This window comes from Culicoides brevitarsis, chromosome 1 (assembly GCF_036172545.1).
Source record: "Culicoides brevitarsis isolate CSIRO-B50_1 chromosome 1, AGI_CSIRO_Cbre_v1, whole genome shotgun sequence".
NCBI classification, from domain to species: Eukaryota; Metazoa; Arthropoda; class Insecta; order Diptera; family Ceratopogonidae; genus Culicoides; species Culicoides brevitarsis.
In genome coordinates, this window is record NC_087085.1 from 7,987,791 (window position 1) to 8,002,870 (window position 15,080).

Genomic DNA, 15,080 nt, shown 5'->3' on the forward strand with positions numbered 1-15,080 from the left:
TTTTGTTGAAAGTTACAATTCTTCACTTTTTTTTTTTTCAAAGTGCTAAAAGTACATCTTTGATTATTTTTTACAAGTTTCAACTATGAAAAAAAAAAGTTTTTCTTCGATTTTCTCGTTTGGCGCAGTAAATGGTGCTAAAAAAGCAAGATAATCTTTGATTGATGAAGAAAAAAATAAATAAATGAAAAACTTTTCAATATAGTTCGACGTCTTTTTGTGTTGTTTTGACTTCCAATTTCAACAAAAAACTATCTTTTAATAAATTTTATTTTTTTTAGTTTTTTGTTCCAGCCAAAAGTAATGGCTTTGCAGAATTTTTGCAACGTAACAACACTTTTTTTTTGTTGGTTTTTAAATTAAATTTCTTCTTTCTTTCATACTTGAATAACTTTGGCACGTATTTTTATTTTTTTGAACTGGAAGGTGCGGGAAATCAGGAAATGTGAAAAAAAATAAAATTTTTTTTTAAATAAATTTTTTTAAATTAAAATTAGAAAAATTAATTAGAAAAAATTAAAAAAAAAATTAATTAAAAAAAAAAAATAAAAATTTATATTTATTTTAAAAAAATTTTAAAAATTAAAATTTATTTTAAAAAATTAAGAAAAATAAAATTTAAAAAATTTTTTAAAAATAAAAAATTTCAAAAAATAGAAATCTGTAAATTTTTCGAAAAAAAATTGACAGTTAATTTATTTAATAAAAAAAAAAATTTTTGAACTTTCAGAATATTTTGAACATTTAATGTAATTTTAAAAAATATAAAAATATTTAGTATTTAACGAATCTCAAAATAATTTAAAAATTAAAATAATAATAATTTTTTTTTATTTATTTTAAATTTTTTAAAAATTTCCGCACATATTTAACCCTATTTTAAATATTAAAAAAAAAGAGGATGGATTATTCTCCTCAGTAAGTGACATGACACTTTACAAACATTTTTTGTAAAGAAAAAAAAAACAAAAAAAAAATTGTGTAAAGCCGCTGGAGAAACAAACAAAACTTTGCGATAATAATGACGAGTGTTTAAATAATAATTTGTCCTCAAGGCTTAAGTAATATTTATTTTAACGTACGTTACTTGCTAGCCAAGCTCTTTATTTTTTAAACGTTAAGCGAGAGAAAGAACATCATTTTAATGTTTTTAATCCTTCTTTTATCTGTTCTTACATCCATACATATTTTATGAATTTATGTTTAGTTTTTATTTCGTATTATTTTATCATTATTATCGTTATTGCTGTTTTACTTTGCTTTGCTTTAATAATCCTTGTGGCCCTTAACATCACCTGCTAACACAAAAAAGTCATCAAATAAATGATGATTATTATTATTGCAGTTGGTCTGTCTTTTTCTCCTTTTTTTATTTTTTTTTGTTGTTGTTATTTAGACGTCACTTTTCGAAAATGAAACAAAAAAAATTTATTATTACTTTAGGTGAAAACCATAAATTATATTTATGAGAGTCACCTCACCACTTAAGATACCATTAACTTTTTTTTTGTTATTTCTTTAAATCTGCTGGACCATTTATTATTACATTTTTTGTAACTTTGATATCTTCTAAGAAGAAAAAAATAAATATTTAGAAACTTCGATTTTTATAAAAATAAAATAAATAAATAAATATATTTTGATCAAATCGATAAAAAAATAAAAAATAAAGAAAAAGTGAGAAAGATAAAATTAAAAAAAAAAAAAAACGACGACATGTGATTTATTTCATATTGTTGCCTTTTTTCTGGGAACTCGATTGTTCGTTAAAATAAAATAAAAATTTAATTAAGTGAATCATCGTCATTTGCATTTCCTTTCAAAAAACCCATTAAAAAAATTATTTCTATATAAAAAATGACATTCATCTCCATTCATTCATTCGCACATTCATAATTATCCGCATTACACAGCTATTAGAGTCATTTTACTCTCGCGAAGAGAAAATCGAAATATGTATCCATTTCATTATATTTACACTATTTTATGTAAATTACAATAAAAAAGCGTATTAAAATACATGCTGTGCCGTGCTGCTGCTGCGCCAATGCATTTCATGCAAATTACAATATTTTTGCTTCATATGCTCTTTTTTATTATTATTTATTTATTAATCATAAAAAAAATTTATACACAAACGAACACACTTTCATTGGAATATAATTTATGTTTTGATACTGCGAGTTGATATTGGCATGGTAGACGACAAGAAATTGCTTTAAGATATAGTTTAGTTTGGTCTCGAATGTCTCGTGTGTGTATTTTTATATTTCCAAAAAACCGGTTCAATTATATGCGAGATTGACACATTCGCTTTTTGTAGCATTTTATTAATGGTGTCCCATGATTTGTTTAATAAAATGCGAATTTTGTTCCTTAAACTTTGATTAGAGTTATTCAAGTTTCTTGTCAATATTGAGAAATTTTCTTAATGTTAATATTAATTTATAATTTAATTTTTGTTGATTTTTCAATGAAATTTAATAATTTTAATTTAATTTTTAAAAAAGTTCATGTCTGGGTATAATTTTCATTAATTATTAAAATATTTATTTATTAAAAGTTATTTTTTTAAATAATTAAATAAATAATTTAAAAATATTTTAATTAAAAATTTAAAAATATTTAATTTTTCATTTAATAAAATATTTAATAATTTTTTTTTAAATATTTTTTATTTTAATTTATTATTTATTTTAAAATAATATTTTTATTCAAACTAAATTTAAAAAAAAAGATTTTTCAAGTCTAAAATAAAATTAATTAACAAAAAAATATTTATTAAAATTTATTTATAATTATTTTTTTTTAAAATTAATTATTTAATAAATATTTTTTTTTAAATATAATTTTAAATAAAAAAATTTAATAATTATTACGACATGAAATTATGAAATTACGATTATGAAATTATTAAATAATTTTTTTAAAAATAATAATTGTCAAAAAATTTGTTAATTAAAATAATTTTAATAATTTATACAATAAATTTAAATAAATTTAATTAAAACAATTATTTAAAATTTATTTTTTTTATTTTAAAATTTTTATTAAAAGTAAATTTATTTTTTTAAAATATGTATTAAAAATTAAAAAATTGCAACTTTAAATAAATTTTTGATTTTTTTGCCATTTATTAGATTTTTTACTTTTAAAAATTTAAAATAAATTTTAAGCTTTTATGAAATTAATAAAAAAAAAAATCAACAGAATTTTGTAAAAAATTTTTTTCCAGAAAAAAATTATGAAAAATTTAATACTAATTTCTGGTTCAATTTTGAGTTACTTTATTTCTCATAAAAAAAAGAAATGAATTTTACATCATCATTATTTCCTTCACATTGACTCACAGAATTCTTTTCATATACAGCACGCGACAGTAACAATAATGGCAAAGGAAATGCGAGTTTGACAAGTTTTTCCTCCTCCTCGACGACACTCGTGATGGGAGACAAAAGAGGAACTTAAGGAGCATATTTCTATGCAAATTGTTTATTAAAATGCTTGATGTTGGTGATTATACTGCGACATAAAAGCCTCTTCTACAACAATTGTGGGCGATTGTTTCGAAGCAACAGCAACATTACTCTCGTTCGCTCTCTCGAGGGGGATGAAGAAGTCTGTTGAAGAAGATTAAAATGTTGAAAGGCAGTTAATCTCTTGCCTTGTCTCTTTTTCCTCCTCTTGTAAATGAACTCATTTAAGCAAATAAGAAGGAAAAAATGGCAAAACCGACAAAAACATTTCGACAGAATCCGAGACACCTTTTATCGTATAATTTTACAATTCCCCCGAGGACGAAATTTTCAATCAATAAACATCGATATCCGAAAAAAAAGCGAAAGAGGAAACATATTGCGTTGCCATTGTGACAGATTATCGTCAAATAACAAGAAGAGAAAAATTCAAGCAGGCAAAAAACATGCAGACAAGAAGGATTGCTTGACAAAAGCCAGACAATTGAAACAAATATTTTTTACCTCTTGTACAGCCACAAGACATTTTTTTTCTCTCTGTCTATATTTTCAGTCGATCTATTTTTATTGCGGCGAATATTGCTTCTGTTATAAATTCAATAAACAATGGTATCAATGGTTCTTATCATATTTTCCTTTTTGAGCTTTTCTTCCATCGATTAGTTCAAATAATATTTTTATTGAGAAAATATTAAATCATTTACGGAGAAACGATGAATGTCAGTTCTTGTGAAAAGGGTCCTTGTACCTTTACAAAAGACAGAAAATGACCCGAAATCAGTTGCGAACCTAAAATTTTTAAAAATTAAGGCATTTGCTTGTCAAAAAGTTAAAATTTTGATAAATATATTGCTTGGTTTGAATTAATTGGAATATTTTTTTTACAATAATTTAAAAAAAAAACTTTAAAATAAATTTAATTAATTAATTTTCATTATATTAAAAATAAAAATAAATTAATTAATTTTAATTTAAAAAAAAATAATAAAAATTATTTTTGATAAAATTAATAAAATATAATTAATTTTGATAAAACAAATAATTATTGATTTAAAAATTCCAAAAATTAATTTATATTAATTTTTTTTTACACAAAAATAATTTTTAAAATAATTTGTAAATTTATTTATTTTTTCTAAAATTAATAATTATTTAATAAATTTAAAAATAAATAATTAATTTTAATTAAAAAAATTATTAAAAATTAATTTTAATAAAATTAATAATTATTGATTGAATTAAAAAAAAAAATAATTAATTTATATAAAAAATATATAAGAATTAATTATGATAAAATTTAATTATTTTGATTAAATTAATATTTTTTTTTAAATATTTTTCGGGAAACATTTTTGAACAAATCCGCCTCTGTCCATAGTTTACCTAAAATAAATAAAAAAAAATTAATGAATAAATAAGAGATAACCAAAAATTCGGCTATTTATCCTCTTCAAGTCAAAATATGACGTTAACTCTCGCAACCGGCTGTCAGATTTAATCAATACTTAACTTTTTCTCCCTTTTTTCTGTTTTGTTGTCCATTTATTTATCAGATAATTGACAGTTTTGCCCATCTACAAAAAAAAAATACGAAAGGGTCAACTTTCTTATCAAAAAAAGGTTGCTCACACACGAACACGATTCATTTAAATTATTTATTTATCATTAACACTTTCACCTTTTTTAAAACACCTTCGAAGCTAATAAAAAAAAGCGCAATAAATTAGCTGTTTGATTTCCTCTGCGCGTTGATTTGTTTTGACATTTAAAGCATTATTATGGTAATAAAGCACACGAATTGCTGCAATTGAAACACGTTCCTCCTACTTTTAATTTTTTTTTTATCTCTCTCTCCATCAAGACAAACATTTATTAGACACTAATTATTATTTTTATCATATTTTGTGTGTTGTGTGGTGTCAGATTATGTTGCTGTGAGAGACAAGACAAAAAGTCGTGAAAGTTGCTAGACGAAGCGAAGACGATCAATCGACCGACATTTGAATGAGGATCGTTTTTTGTTCCGTGAAGCGTCAACTCTCGACATGTACGACGTTCGTTAAACCGGCTGTAAATTGTAGAGCTAATTAATTGAACAAGTTTCAATCAGTCGAAAAGTTTATGTTTCAGGTAGCGAAGTGAAGTGTCACAGTTTGCTCACTTGATTTATCGTCACATCACACGAATTATTATTGCTTTTCATAAGTTAAAGAGAAAGATGAAAGTATTTTTTTTTTCATGATTTATGATGTAACGAAAGCATTTCTCCTGCAGTTTTAATTAAAATTCTACTCGATGCAATTCAGGAGGCAAGAAGATAAATTGTACATGTGAAATTTTTAGAAAGTGAAAAAAATATTTTTTTTTTGCTAAAATTGTTTTAAAATAAAAAAAAAATAAATTTAATAAATTAAAATAAAATTAAATTAATAAAAAAATTAAAATAAAATAAAAATTATTTAGAAATTTTAAGCCTTATTAAATTTTTTAATTATTTATTTATTTATTTTTTTTTTTTTTATTTTTTTTGAAAAAAATCTTAAATTAAATTAAATAAAATATTATAAAAATATATCGTAAATATTTATTTACAAGACTTTCTAATTTTTAATAATTAAAAAATTTAATTCTTATTGAAATAAAAAAAATCTACAAATTTAGTTAATTTACCAAATTTTATGAAAAATTTGTGAGAACTTATTTTTTTTTAATAATTAATTAATAAAAATTAAATAAATTTTATTTTTTTTTAATTTTTAGATTTAAATAAATTTATTCATTAAAAAAAAAATAAAAATAAAAAATTTAAATAAAAAAAATGATTCAAAAAATAAAATAAATAAAAAATTAAAAATAATTAATAAAATAAAATAAAATAAAATAAATAATTAAATAACAGTTTTAAAAATTAAATAAATCTAAAATTAAAAAAATAATAAAAAAAATATTTAAATAAATAAGTAAAATTGCGTATGTGCAATTCATCCCATTATCCCTCGAATTATTATTTTACGAGATTCAATTAAATTTCTGAGTAGAAATTCCAAACTCGTATGCATGAATAATTGACTCTCCATTCTACATCTGTATCGTATTATCAAATGTTGCTATTTTTTTCGTATTGATATGCGTTATGAATTCTGATTTCATTAAAAGTAAAAGAGAGAGAGAGAATAAAAATTCTGTTCATTTTTTTTACTTCCACATTCCTACCTTATTTATGAACGCAAAGTTTTGATATTCGATTCCTGTTCGAGGCAGTTTTGTGGCTTTTTGTGGTTTCATATTTCCTCTTATCATGCGCTTATGATATTTTTTGTTTTGCTATTTTAACGAAAGGAAGGTAAAAGTTTCTCCTGCTTTGTTGTCAGAATAGTGTGAAAATTTTGTAACCGCGAAACATGAGACATTTTTGAAAGATGTAAATTTTAGTTTTGCGAATTTTTGATTAAATTTTGTCAAAAAAAACATGAAACTTTTTTTTAGCCAGTTGGTTTTTTCATGACTTTTTGCGACGGATCATTGGATTCTTGTTTCTTTATGATGGGAAGCGGTATTATTCGGTTTTCCTCGAAATATGTAGTGATGATTGGTTCAGGCGGCGGCGGCGGAGGAGGAGTAGTTGTTGTTGTTGTAGTTACATACGGATAATAAGAACCAATTTCCACGCAAATGCATTCTTTTGGCCAAATGTATGCCTCGTAATTGTCGTTGCACGCCGAAACTAAGCCTCGTTTGTTACATCGAGCCATGCAGGCTTTTGTGGGAATTAATTTTAGTAAAGTTGTTGGTTCATCAGGACGAAGTTTGCGACAATTTAAGGGATCTGCGAAGGAAAAAAATTATTTTGAAGCATTTTTTTATGAAAAAATTAGAAATTTACCTTCATCATCTATGTCGGGACTCACACATAAACAATCTCGGGGCCATATATTTGGTGTCAAGAGATCACAATCCGCTTCTTTGCCCATTCCGGAGCATCTTTCAAGACATTTCGGCGTTGGAACTAAAATTATGCTTTGACTCTCTTCAATTTTTTTGCAATGAAAATGATCTAAAATTACAAAAAATTAGTTAATTTTTCATAAAAAAAAAAAAAAAAATAAATAAAATAAAATAAATTAAAAAAATAAATTTAAAAAAATTTAAATAAAAAATTATTAAATTTGATAATTTTAATTAAATATTTTAAAAAATTAAAATAAATAAAAAAATAATTAAATTTAAAAATTAAAAAATTAATAAAAAAAATAAATTTTTAAGTTTAATTAAATTAAAATATTTTTAATTATTAAATTTAATTAAATAATTTTAAAAATAAATAAAATAAAAAAATTTTAATTAAATAAAAATTAATATAATTAAAATTAATTAAATTAAATAAAAAATATTTTTGATTATTAAATATTAATAAAAAATAAATTAAATAAAAAAATATATATTTACCAAAATCAGAAACAAAACTTTCAGCCCAACAAAAATAAATTTTTAAAAATACAATTAAAAGTTGGAAGCTCATCTCTTCTCCAAAAAAGCCTTTAATAGAATAAAAACCTAAAAAAAGAGAAAAAATCAATATTTAAATTTTTTAATTCGCATTTAAGCGATTGAAATTGATTTGTTATTCCATAAAAACGTTACGAAACTCTTTCGCCATTTTTTTCCACGTTTATTTCTCGCATGGCATCCTCATACCCACGATAAATGGACAACAAATGCAAAACAGCGTGTTCACATAAGAACAAAGAAATATAATGAATGTCTGGCTGGTCGATTAACAATGAGATTTTTTTTCTACACATTTTGATATAAAACAATGGTTGGGAATAATCCACTAATTTTTTTTTTATCGTGTGTGTTTTTTTTTCTCCAACTGTCTCTTCTCTGTCGTCGTCGTCCACATAAATGAATCATTATCACTTATTTGTAAAATAACGACGACGACATATGCGATGATGACGACCATTTTCGTATCTCATTAAAAAAAAACACACAATTCTCACACTAAATCACAGCTGCTTCATCACTACACGTCGTCGTCGTCAGTGCATGTCACGTCACATATTTGAACGTTTGACAAAAAAAAAATGGAAAAATAAAATAAACACGATCGACGAATCGATCAACTTACTAATCACAGAGCTACAGAGAAGGAAAAAAAATGAATTGACAAGACAAATGAAAAGATACCGTAATTCACGCACACATAATCTCACATCGCGCGCGGTATGAAACGACACTTTTATGCAACCAGCGAGTCTCTTTCTCCATATGCGCCGTTGATCGCGCAATAATAACAAGAGTTTTTCACATAACTTTTAATTAGTTCGGTATTTCTAATGCAGTTCACTGCCTTTTTTGTGCCTGATTATTTTTCAATGGAGTGTTATAATGTTCAAAGAGATATAGATTATAAAATTTGAATTAAAAACAGATTTTAATCACGTCTATTCAATAAAACGAAAAAAAAAGTTATTTGAGAAATGGTAGAAAAAGCAAATAATTCATTTGCACAGTGAATGTGATTGAGATTTTGTACAAGAGATTAATTGTTTGTTTATATAGAGGAGGCTTTTTTTTCGATTCTTGGCAACCGTTGAATTAGTTTTGATACGTGAGACAAAAAGTTTGATTGTAATTTACATAAAGGCTTGAACGTGTAATTTTTTATTTTTGTGAAATTTAAATGAATAAAATAAAATTTAAAAATATTATAAAATTTTAATTTAAATTTTGATGAAAAAAAAATTAAGAAAATTTTTTAAAAATATATTTAAATTTATAACAATTTTCAGATTTTTCAGGATAGATAAAAATTGATAAAAATACCATAAAATTTTAAAAAATAATTTTAAAAAATTTTTTTTTTTTAATTCCTAAAATGACAAATTTTTTAATTATTTTTTAAATCAAATAAATTTTAAAAAAATGTGAAAATTTTAAATGTAAAGAATTACCTTTTTTCGAAAAATATTTTTTTAAATTATAATTTTTTTTTTGCAAATTAGTTTTTTAATTAAATGTTCTTTAATAAAAATATTTTACTACCTAAATAAAATAAAATAAATTAATTAAAATTTTATAATTAATTAAAAAATATTTTATTTTGTAAAATTAATTTTTATTTTTTTTAATTCTTAAATTTAGATTAATTATTTTTTTAATTAAAAAAAAATAGTTTTTTTAATAGAATTTTTTTTACAAGTTGGTTGTTTTCAAAATTAAAAAAAAATAATAAATGTTAATAAAATTGTACTGAAATATTAAAATAAAATTAATTTAAAAAAATAAAATTTAAATTCAATAAATAAAATATTTTTAAATTAAAAAAAATAAAATATTTTTATTTTATTTTTTTTTCAAAATTAAAATATTTTAATTTTTTATTTTTGAATAAATTTTTGATAAAATAAAAAATATTTTAAATTAATTTTTTTTTTGTTTAAAATTTTAAATATTTTTTTTTGAAAAAAATAAAATTTTTAATTTATTTCAATTATTTTTTAATTTTTTATATTTAATTAAATCAAAAATAATATAAAAAAACTTCTTACTTACCCTGTAAAATAAAAACAATTTCCATAAAATAAAACAAATCTAAATAAGCCACTATTTAACAAGCACAAATCTTTTCCTCTTCATTTGTTTCCTGACACTCTTGAAAGACGATCCATTGCCCATAAATGGGTCAGAATGACATTTCTTCCGTAACTTTCTAAGACATCGCGTCACATGCGGTTAAACTCGTACCAATCGCAGTTCAATCGATCGTTAACAAATTGGATGCGTGCTTATGTCGTTTGTCGCTGCCAATAAGGAGAACCTTGCTTCTAATAGGATTTGTGTGTCGAGTGAATAAAAGCGAGCTCAAGGGATAATCCGTCCTTTTATTGTTTGGTCTGCCGATCTTTAATTTAATGTAAACAGATAATTTGTTTTCTTGCGGAGGCCTGGAACACGCGTCGAAGATATGCGAAGCAATCCTAAGTAAACACAATTTATGTAACAAGCTGAAATAGAAAGAAAATATGGAAATAAGGCGACTTATGTTTAATTCAATTGAGATTCTAACAGTAAATGCGATTTTTTTTCAAGAAACCTGTCAATCTTGCACGTTTCTTGAAAATAACTCAGAATAAAAAGAGAGATTGAAATTTTTTGATAAACTCACACTTTTTTCGTTCCTCGTGTCGTTAATAATTTACCATTTATTTCTGTTTCAGCTCATTACTGTTTTTTTTTGCCATAAGAAAAAGAAAAAAAAACGAAAAAGTAAAAGAGTGATGTGACATAAACAAATTTCCTCGTGAGATTGTGTTCCCCAAAGTGAAGTGAGTTGATTGACTGCAATTTACGTCATGTATGTAATGCTTTTTGATGTTCACGGAGTACGTTGACAGGGATAAATGTGAGAGCATCAGTGGGAAACATCACTCATTCCGGTCGTTTTGATGGATTTATAAACTGGTTATGACAGTTTGTGTAACCATTTTCCCGGGGAAAAGTTGTTCTAAATTTAGATTTGCGACGATAAAGTTCATCAATCAGGATTTGTGTTCGCTTCTGTGGCAGATTATCGGCGATTTTGCGAGGAAAAAAAGGTTAACAAGGTCATTCATGTGCTTGAAATGGAAAATTTTTCGAGAGTTTTGATTCCGAGAAAAAATATTTCCTCGAAAAATATTATTTTTCAATGTTAAGAATGGATTTTCTTGTCAATATTTTCATTGAAAAGCTAAAAAAAATATTTTTTCCTTATGAAAAAAATAAATAAATAAATAAAATTTAATTAAATTAAATAAAATAAACTAAATTTAAAATTATTAATTAAATTTTAATTTTTTGGTAAAAAAAATAAAAATGTTTGGATTTAAAATTATAATTTCAATATTTTAAAAAATTAAAATTAATTAATTAATTTAAAAATAATTAATTAGGGTTAGTTTAATTGAAATTAAATTAATAAATTTAATTTAATTTTTTTTACATGGAAAAATATTTTTTTTTAATTAATTTAATTTTTATTAATTAAAATTTTAATTTAATTAAATTTCAATTTTTTTATATCGAAAAAAATTATGGCTTTTGAATTATAATGTTTTTAAGAAAAATTATTAAAAATTAAAATTATAATAATTTAATTAATTTAAAAATAATTAATCAAATTAAAGTAATTTAAATTCATTTAATTTAATTTATTTCATTTAATAAAAATTTAATTTGAAAAAAAAATTAATTGTGGAAAAAATCAATTTTCATGCAAAATTCTTATCATTAAATCGAATTAAAAAATTATATTTAGAACAAAATTTTCAATAAAATTAAAATTTTAATTTTTTTTTCTTACTTTCAGACGGTGAAAGACTGCGGCGCCCCATGTAATTCAATGTTCTTCAGCGAAAACGAACGTGCCGTCATACGGTATTGGGTCGGCTCGTGGGCAGCTGTGTGTGTAGCCAGTTGTTTGTTTACGGTAGGTTGAACAAATATTTTACCTTGACCATCTTTCTCTCTCTCTTTGCATGAATATTTTAATATATTGAACTTTTTTTTCCTCGTATGTAGGTCCTGACATTTTTAATTGATCCGTCACGGTTTCGTTACCCCGAACGCCCGATTGTGTTTCTCGCAATATGCTATTTGGTCGTTGGATGCGCATATGTCGGCGGATTAGGTGCCGGCGATAGTGTGGCATGTCGCGAGCCATTCGCTCCTCCTGTTCGCTTGGGACGACTTCAAATGCTCTCAACCATCACACAGGTACCTAAAAATAACAAAAACAAAGGATTAGAGAAAAATAACAAAAAAAAATGTTTTTTTAGGGTCATCGTCAATCCACGCCATGCACAATCCTCTTCATGGCACTTTACTTTTGCTGCATGTCGGCGTTCGCTTGGTGGACTTGTCTCACGTTGGCGTGGTTCTTGGCAGCTGGATTAAAATGGGGACACGAAGCGATCGAAGCGCGTTCCCATATTTTTCATCTTGTTGCATGGGCCGTGCCCGCTGTGCAGACAATGTTTGTGTTGGCACTCGGAAAAGTTGAAGGTAAGTGAAAAGCAATTTCGCTCAATTATTATTTTATTTTGTGTGCGAGGACCGAAAAAGCGAGCGAAGAAGGGATTATGTAAATTCAAATTATATCTGACGACGAGTGTGGAAGGTATAATAAGTGTCATAAATTTTCCGGTGTAAAAGTCGTCGTCAGAGTTTTCACATGCCTAAACGATAAATCTCAGCCAAACGCCCCATCAACAAATTTTATGCAAATTCCGTACTTTGCAATAAAAGGCAAGTGCAATTTTTGGAAATGTTTCATGTTTTTTTTTAGAAAATTTGCAAGTTTTGAATAAATTTTAACAATTTTCGCAAATTTTTGAATTTTATTATTCTTTAATAGAAGTTTAATATTATTTCCAAAAAATTTTAAACTTTTCTAAAAAAAATTAATTGAATTAATTTAATTTAAAAAAATTCTATTAATCTTTAATTTATATTAATTATTAAATTTATTTAATTTTTGATAAAATTAAAAGAAGAAAAATTTAAATAAAAATTTTTAATAATTTTTCTTTAAGGCTTTTTTATTTTTTCTATAAAAATTTCATAAGAATTTCAATAAAATTTCAGAAAAAATGGATTAAAAAAAATTATATTTTTATTAAATATTCCATTTTTTTCAGAAAATAATTTATTTTCTAAATTAAAAAAAAAATAAAAAAAAATTTAATTTTTTTATAATAAAAAAAATTTTAAATTAAAATTTTAAAAAAAATTAATTATACTAAAAAATAAATTACAAATTTTTTTTATAGAAATTTGCGAAAAATTGTTAAAAAATTTTTTAAAATAAAGATTAAAAATAATTTTAAAAAATTTAATTTTTTTTTAATTTTTTAATATTTTTTTTAAATTTATTATAATTAATTAAATATTAATTTAAGTATAATTAAAATTTAAAAAAATATTTTTTTATTTATTTTTCATATATTTTATAAATTAATATTTTTTTAAATTAATAATAATTTTCAAAAAAAAAAAATATATTAAGAAAAAATGAAACATTTTCAAAAATTACACTTACCCATACAAACGAGAAAATAAGTGTCATAAATTTTGTATCACATCCATTGCCTTAACTTTCGAGATGCACTTTAAATCTTCTCTCGAGGAACAACAACAAAAAAAAATTTCCGACAACATGAGGAGCAGGAAACGAATTGCTCTATTTATGCAAATTTTTCATTTTACATACAAAAACTTTTCTTCTTCAACAAGAACTTTTCCTCTCAAGTATCAAACAAAAATAATCACATCAACTAAAATTTTTTCTCTACTCCTTTGCACTCCTGCCTGCTTGTTTGTTAGCTTAATGCTTATCTCACAAAATTTGCTTCGAGTGTTGTTGTTCGTCGAGAAGAAAGCCATAAAAAGTTTGCTTTCGTAAAATATTCAAATCCGACGTGGAATTTGTTGTTTCAAGTGATCTGATTATGATGAGTTATTATATGCAAATAACTGCATTGTGTCATAAAAGTATCATCTTCATCATTATCTCGCTTGGCCTTTCGTTATGCAAAAAAAAACAAGAAAACACTTCATTTTGTCTCCTCCTGGAAAAAGAGAAAGAAAAATAAGATGAATAGTAAAAGTTGTAGTTTAACTTTGTTCTATCCATGCTTAAAATATTTTTTCATGGAGAAGGCGATGGCATGTAAAAAATGATAAAACAAAGTTGAAAAACTTCTGTTTTACGTTGGAAAAAAAATGAAAAGGATACAAAACTTAAAATGATATTGATCAGGATTACGGGCAAAATTTATGTACAAGGACATATGGGAGTAGAGTCTGTTGTGATTTATCGCTGTTCAACTTTCCGTACCGTGATGTATTACTTTTGTACCGAAAACTTTTGAAATTTCAACTTTTCTGACACAAAAGTTTAATCACGGTAAAAATCTTCACCCTTTTTTTTTGTTTTTTTTTCACATATTCACACGAAACAATGCGATTTATCAGCAATAAAAGCATGAATAATTTAAGTCACAGCCAATAATGTCATAATAAATGGCATTTATATGGAGTACGAAACAATAGAAAGCTGCGGGACAACGAAATTGCTTTACAATAATCTGCTCCGGATTTATTGAGATTTATTTTATTCCAAGAAAAATTTATTTTTTTCGATTTATTTGAGCAAGAATTTAAATCGAATACTTTGTAGCACTTTGTCGTGAGATCTGCGATCTGCCCGATAAGAATGATGAGTTAGTTAAGAAAATTACATTAATTGAATTCTTAGATGCCCATTTGTAATTGTCATGGAAAGTGACAGACAAATGCATTTCCCGCGAATATTTTTTTTTTTGCGTTCAAAAAGTGTTGGTAAGGAGGCGACATCACGAACGACGACAATGAAACAGAACGAAACACAAGATTAATGAATAAATTAATGAATCGATTACTTTTTTTTCTGTCTCGACATCTTCTATGAGACACTTGAGCGAGAGAGAGGAAAAAAGAGCAGGAAAAAAAGTAATTTTATTTATCAGATTTTGATCGATGAGAGGGGCAGACGATCAGATAACCATTATTAGCATGTAA

General features: G+C 23.9%; 1 protein-coding gene across 1 annotated transcript in view; it reads left to right on the top strand.

Annotated features, from left to right (window-relative positions):
• Window positions 1-15,080, top strand: part of LOC134838119 (frizzled) — a 115,839-nt gene that overhangs the window by 5,794 nt on the left and 94,965 nt on the right. Inside the window, exons 2-4 of the mRNA XM_063853581.1 lie at window positions 11,830-11,949; window positions 12,042-12,236; window positions 12,299-12,524. Of these exons, the coding sequence (XP_063709651.1) occupies window positions 11,830-11,949; window positions 12,042-12,236; window positions 12,299-12,524 (541 nt within the window). The remainder of the gene's footprint in view (window positions 1-11,829; window positions 11,950-12,041; window positions 12,237-12,298; window positions 12,525-15,080) is intronic.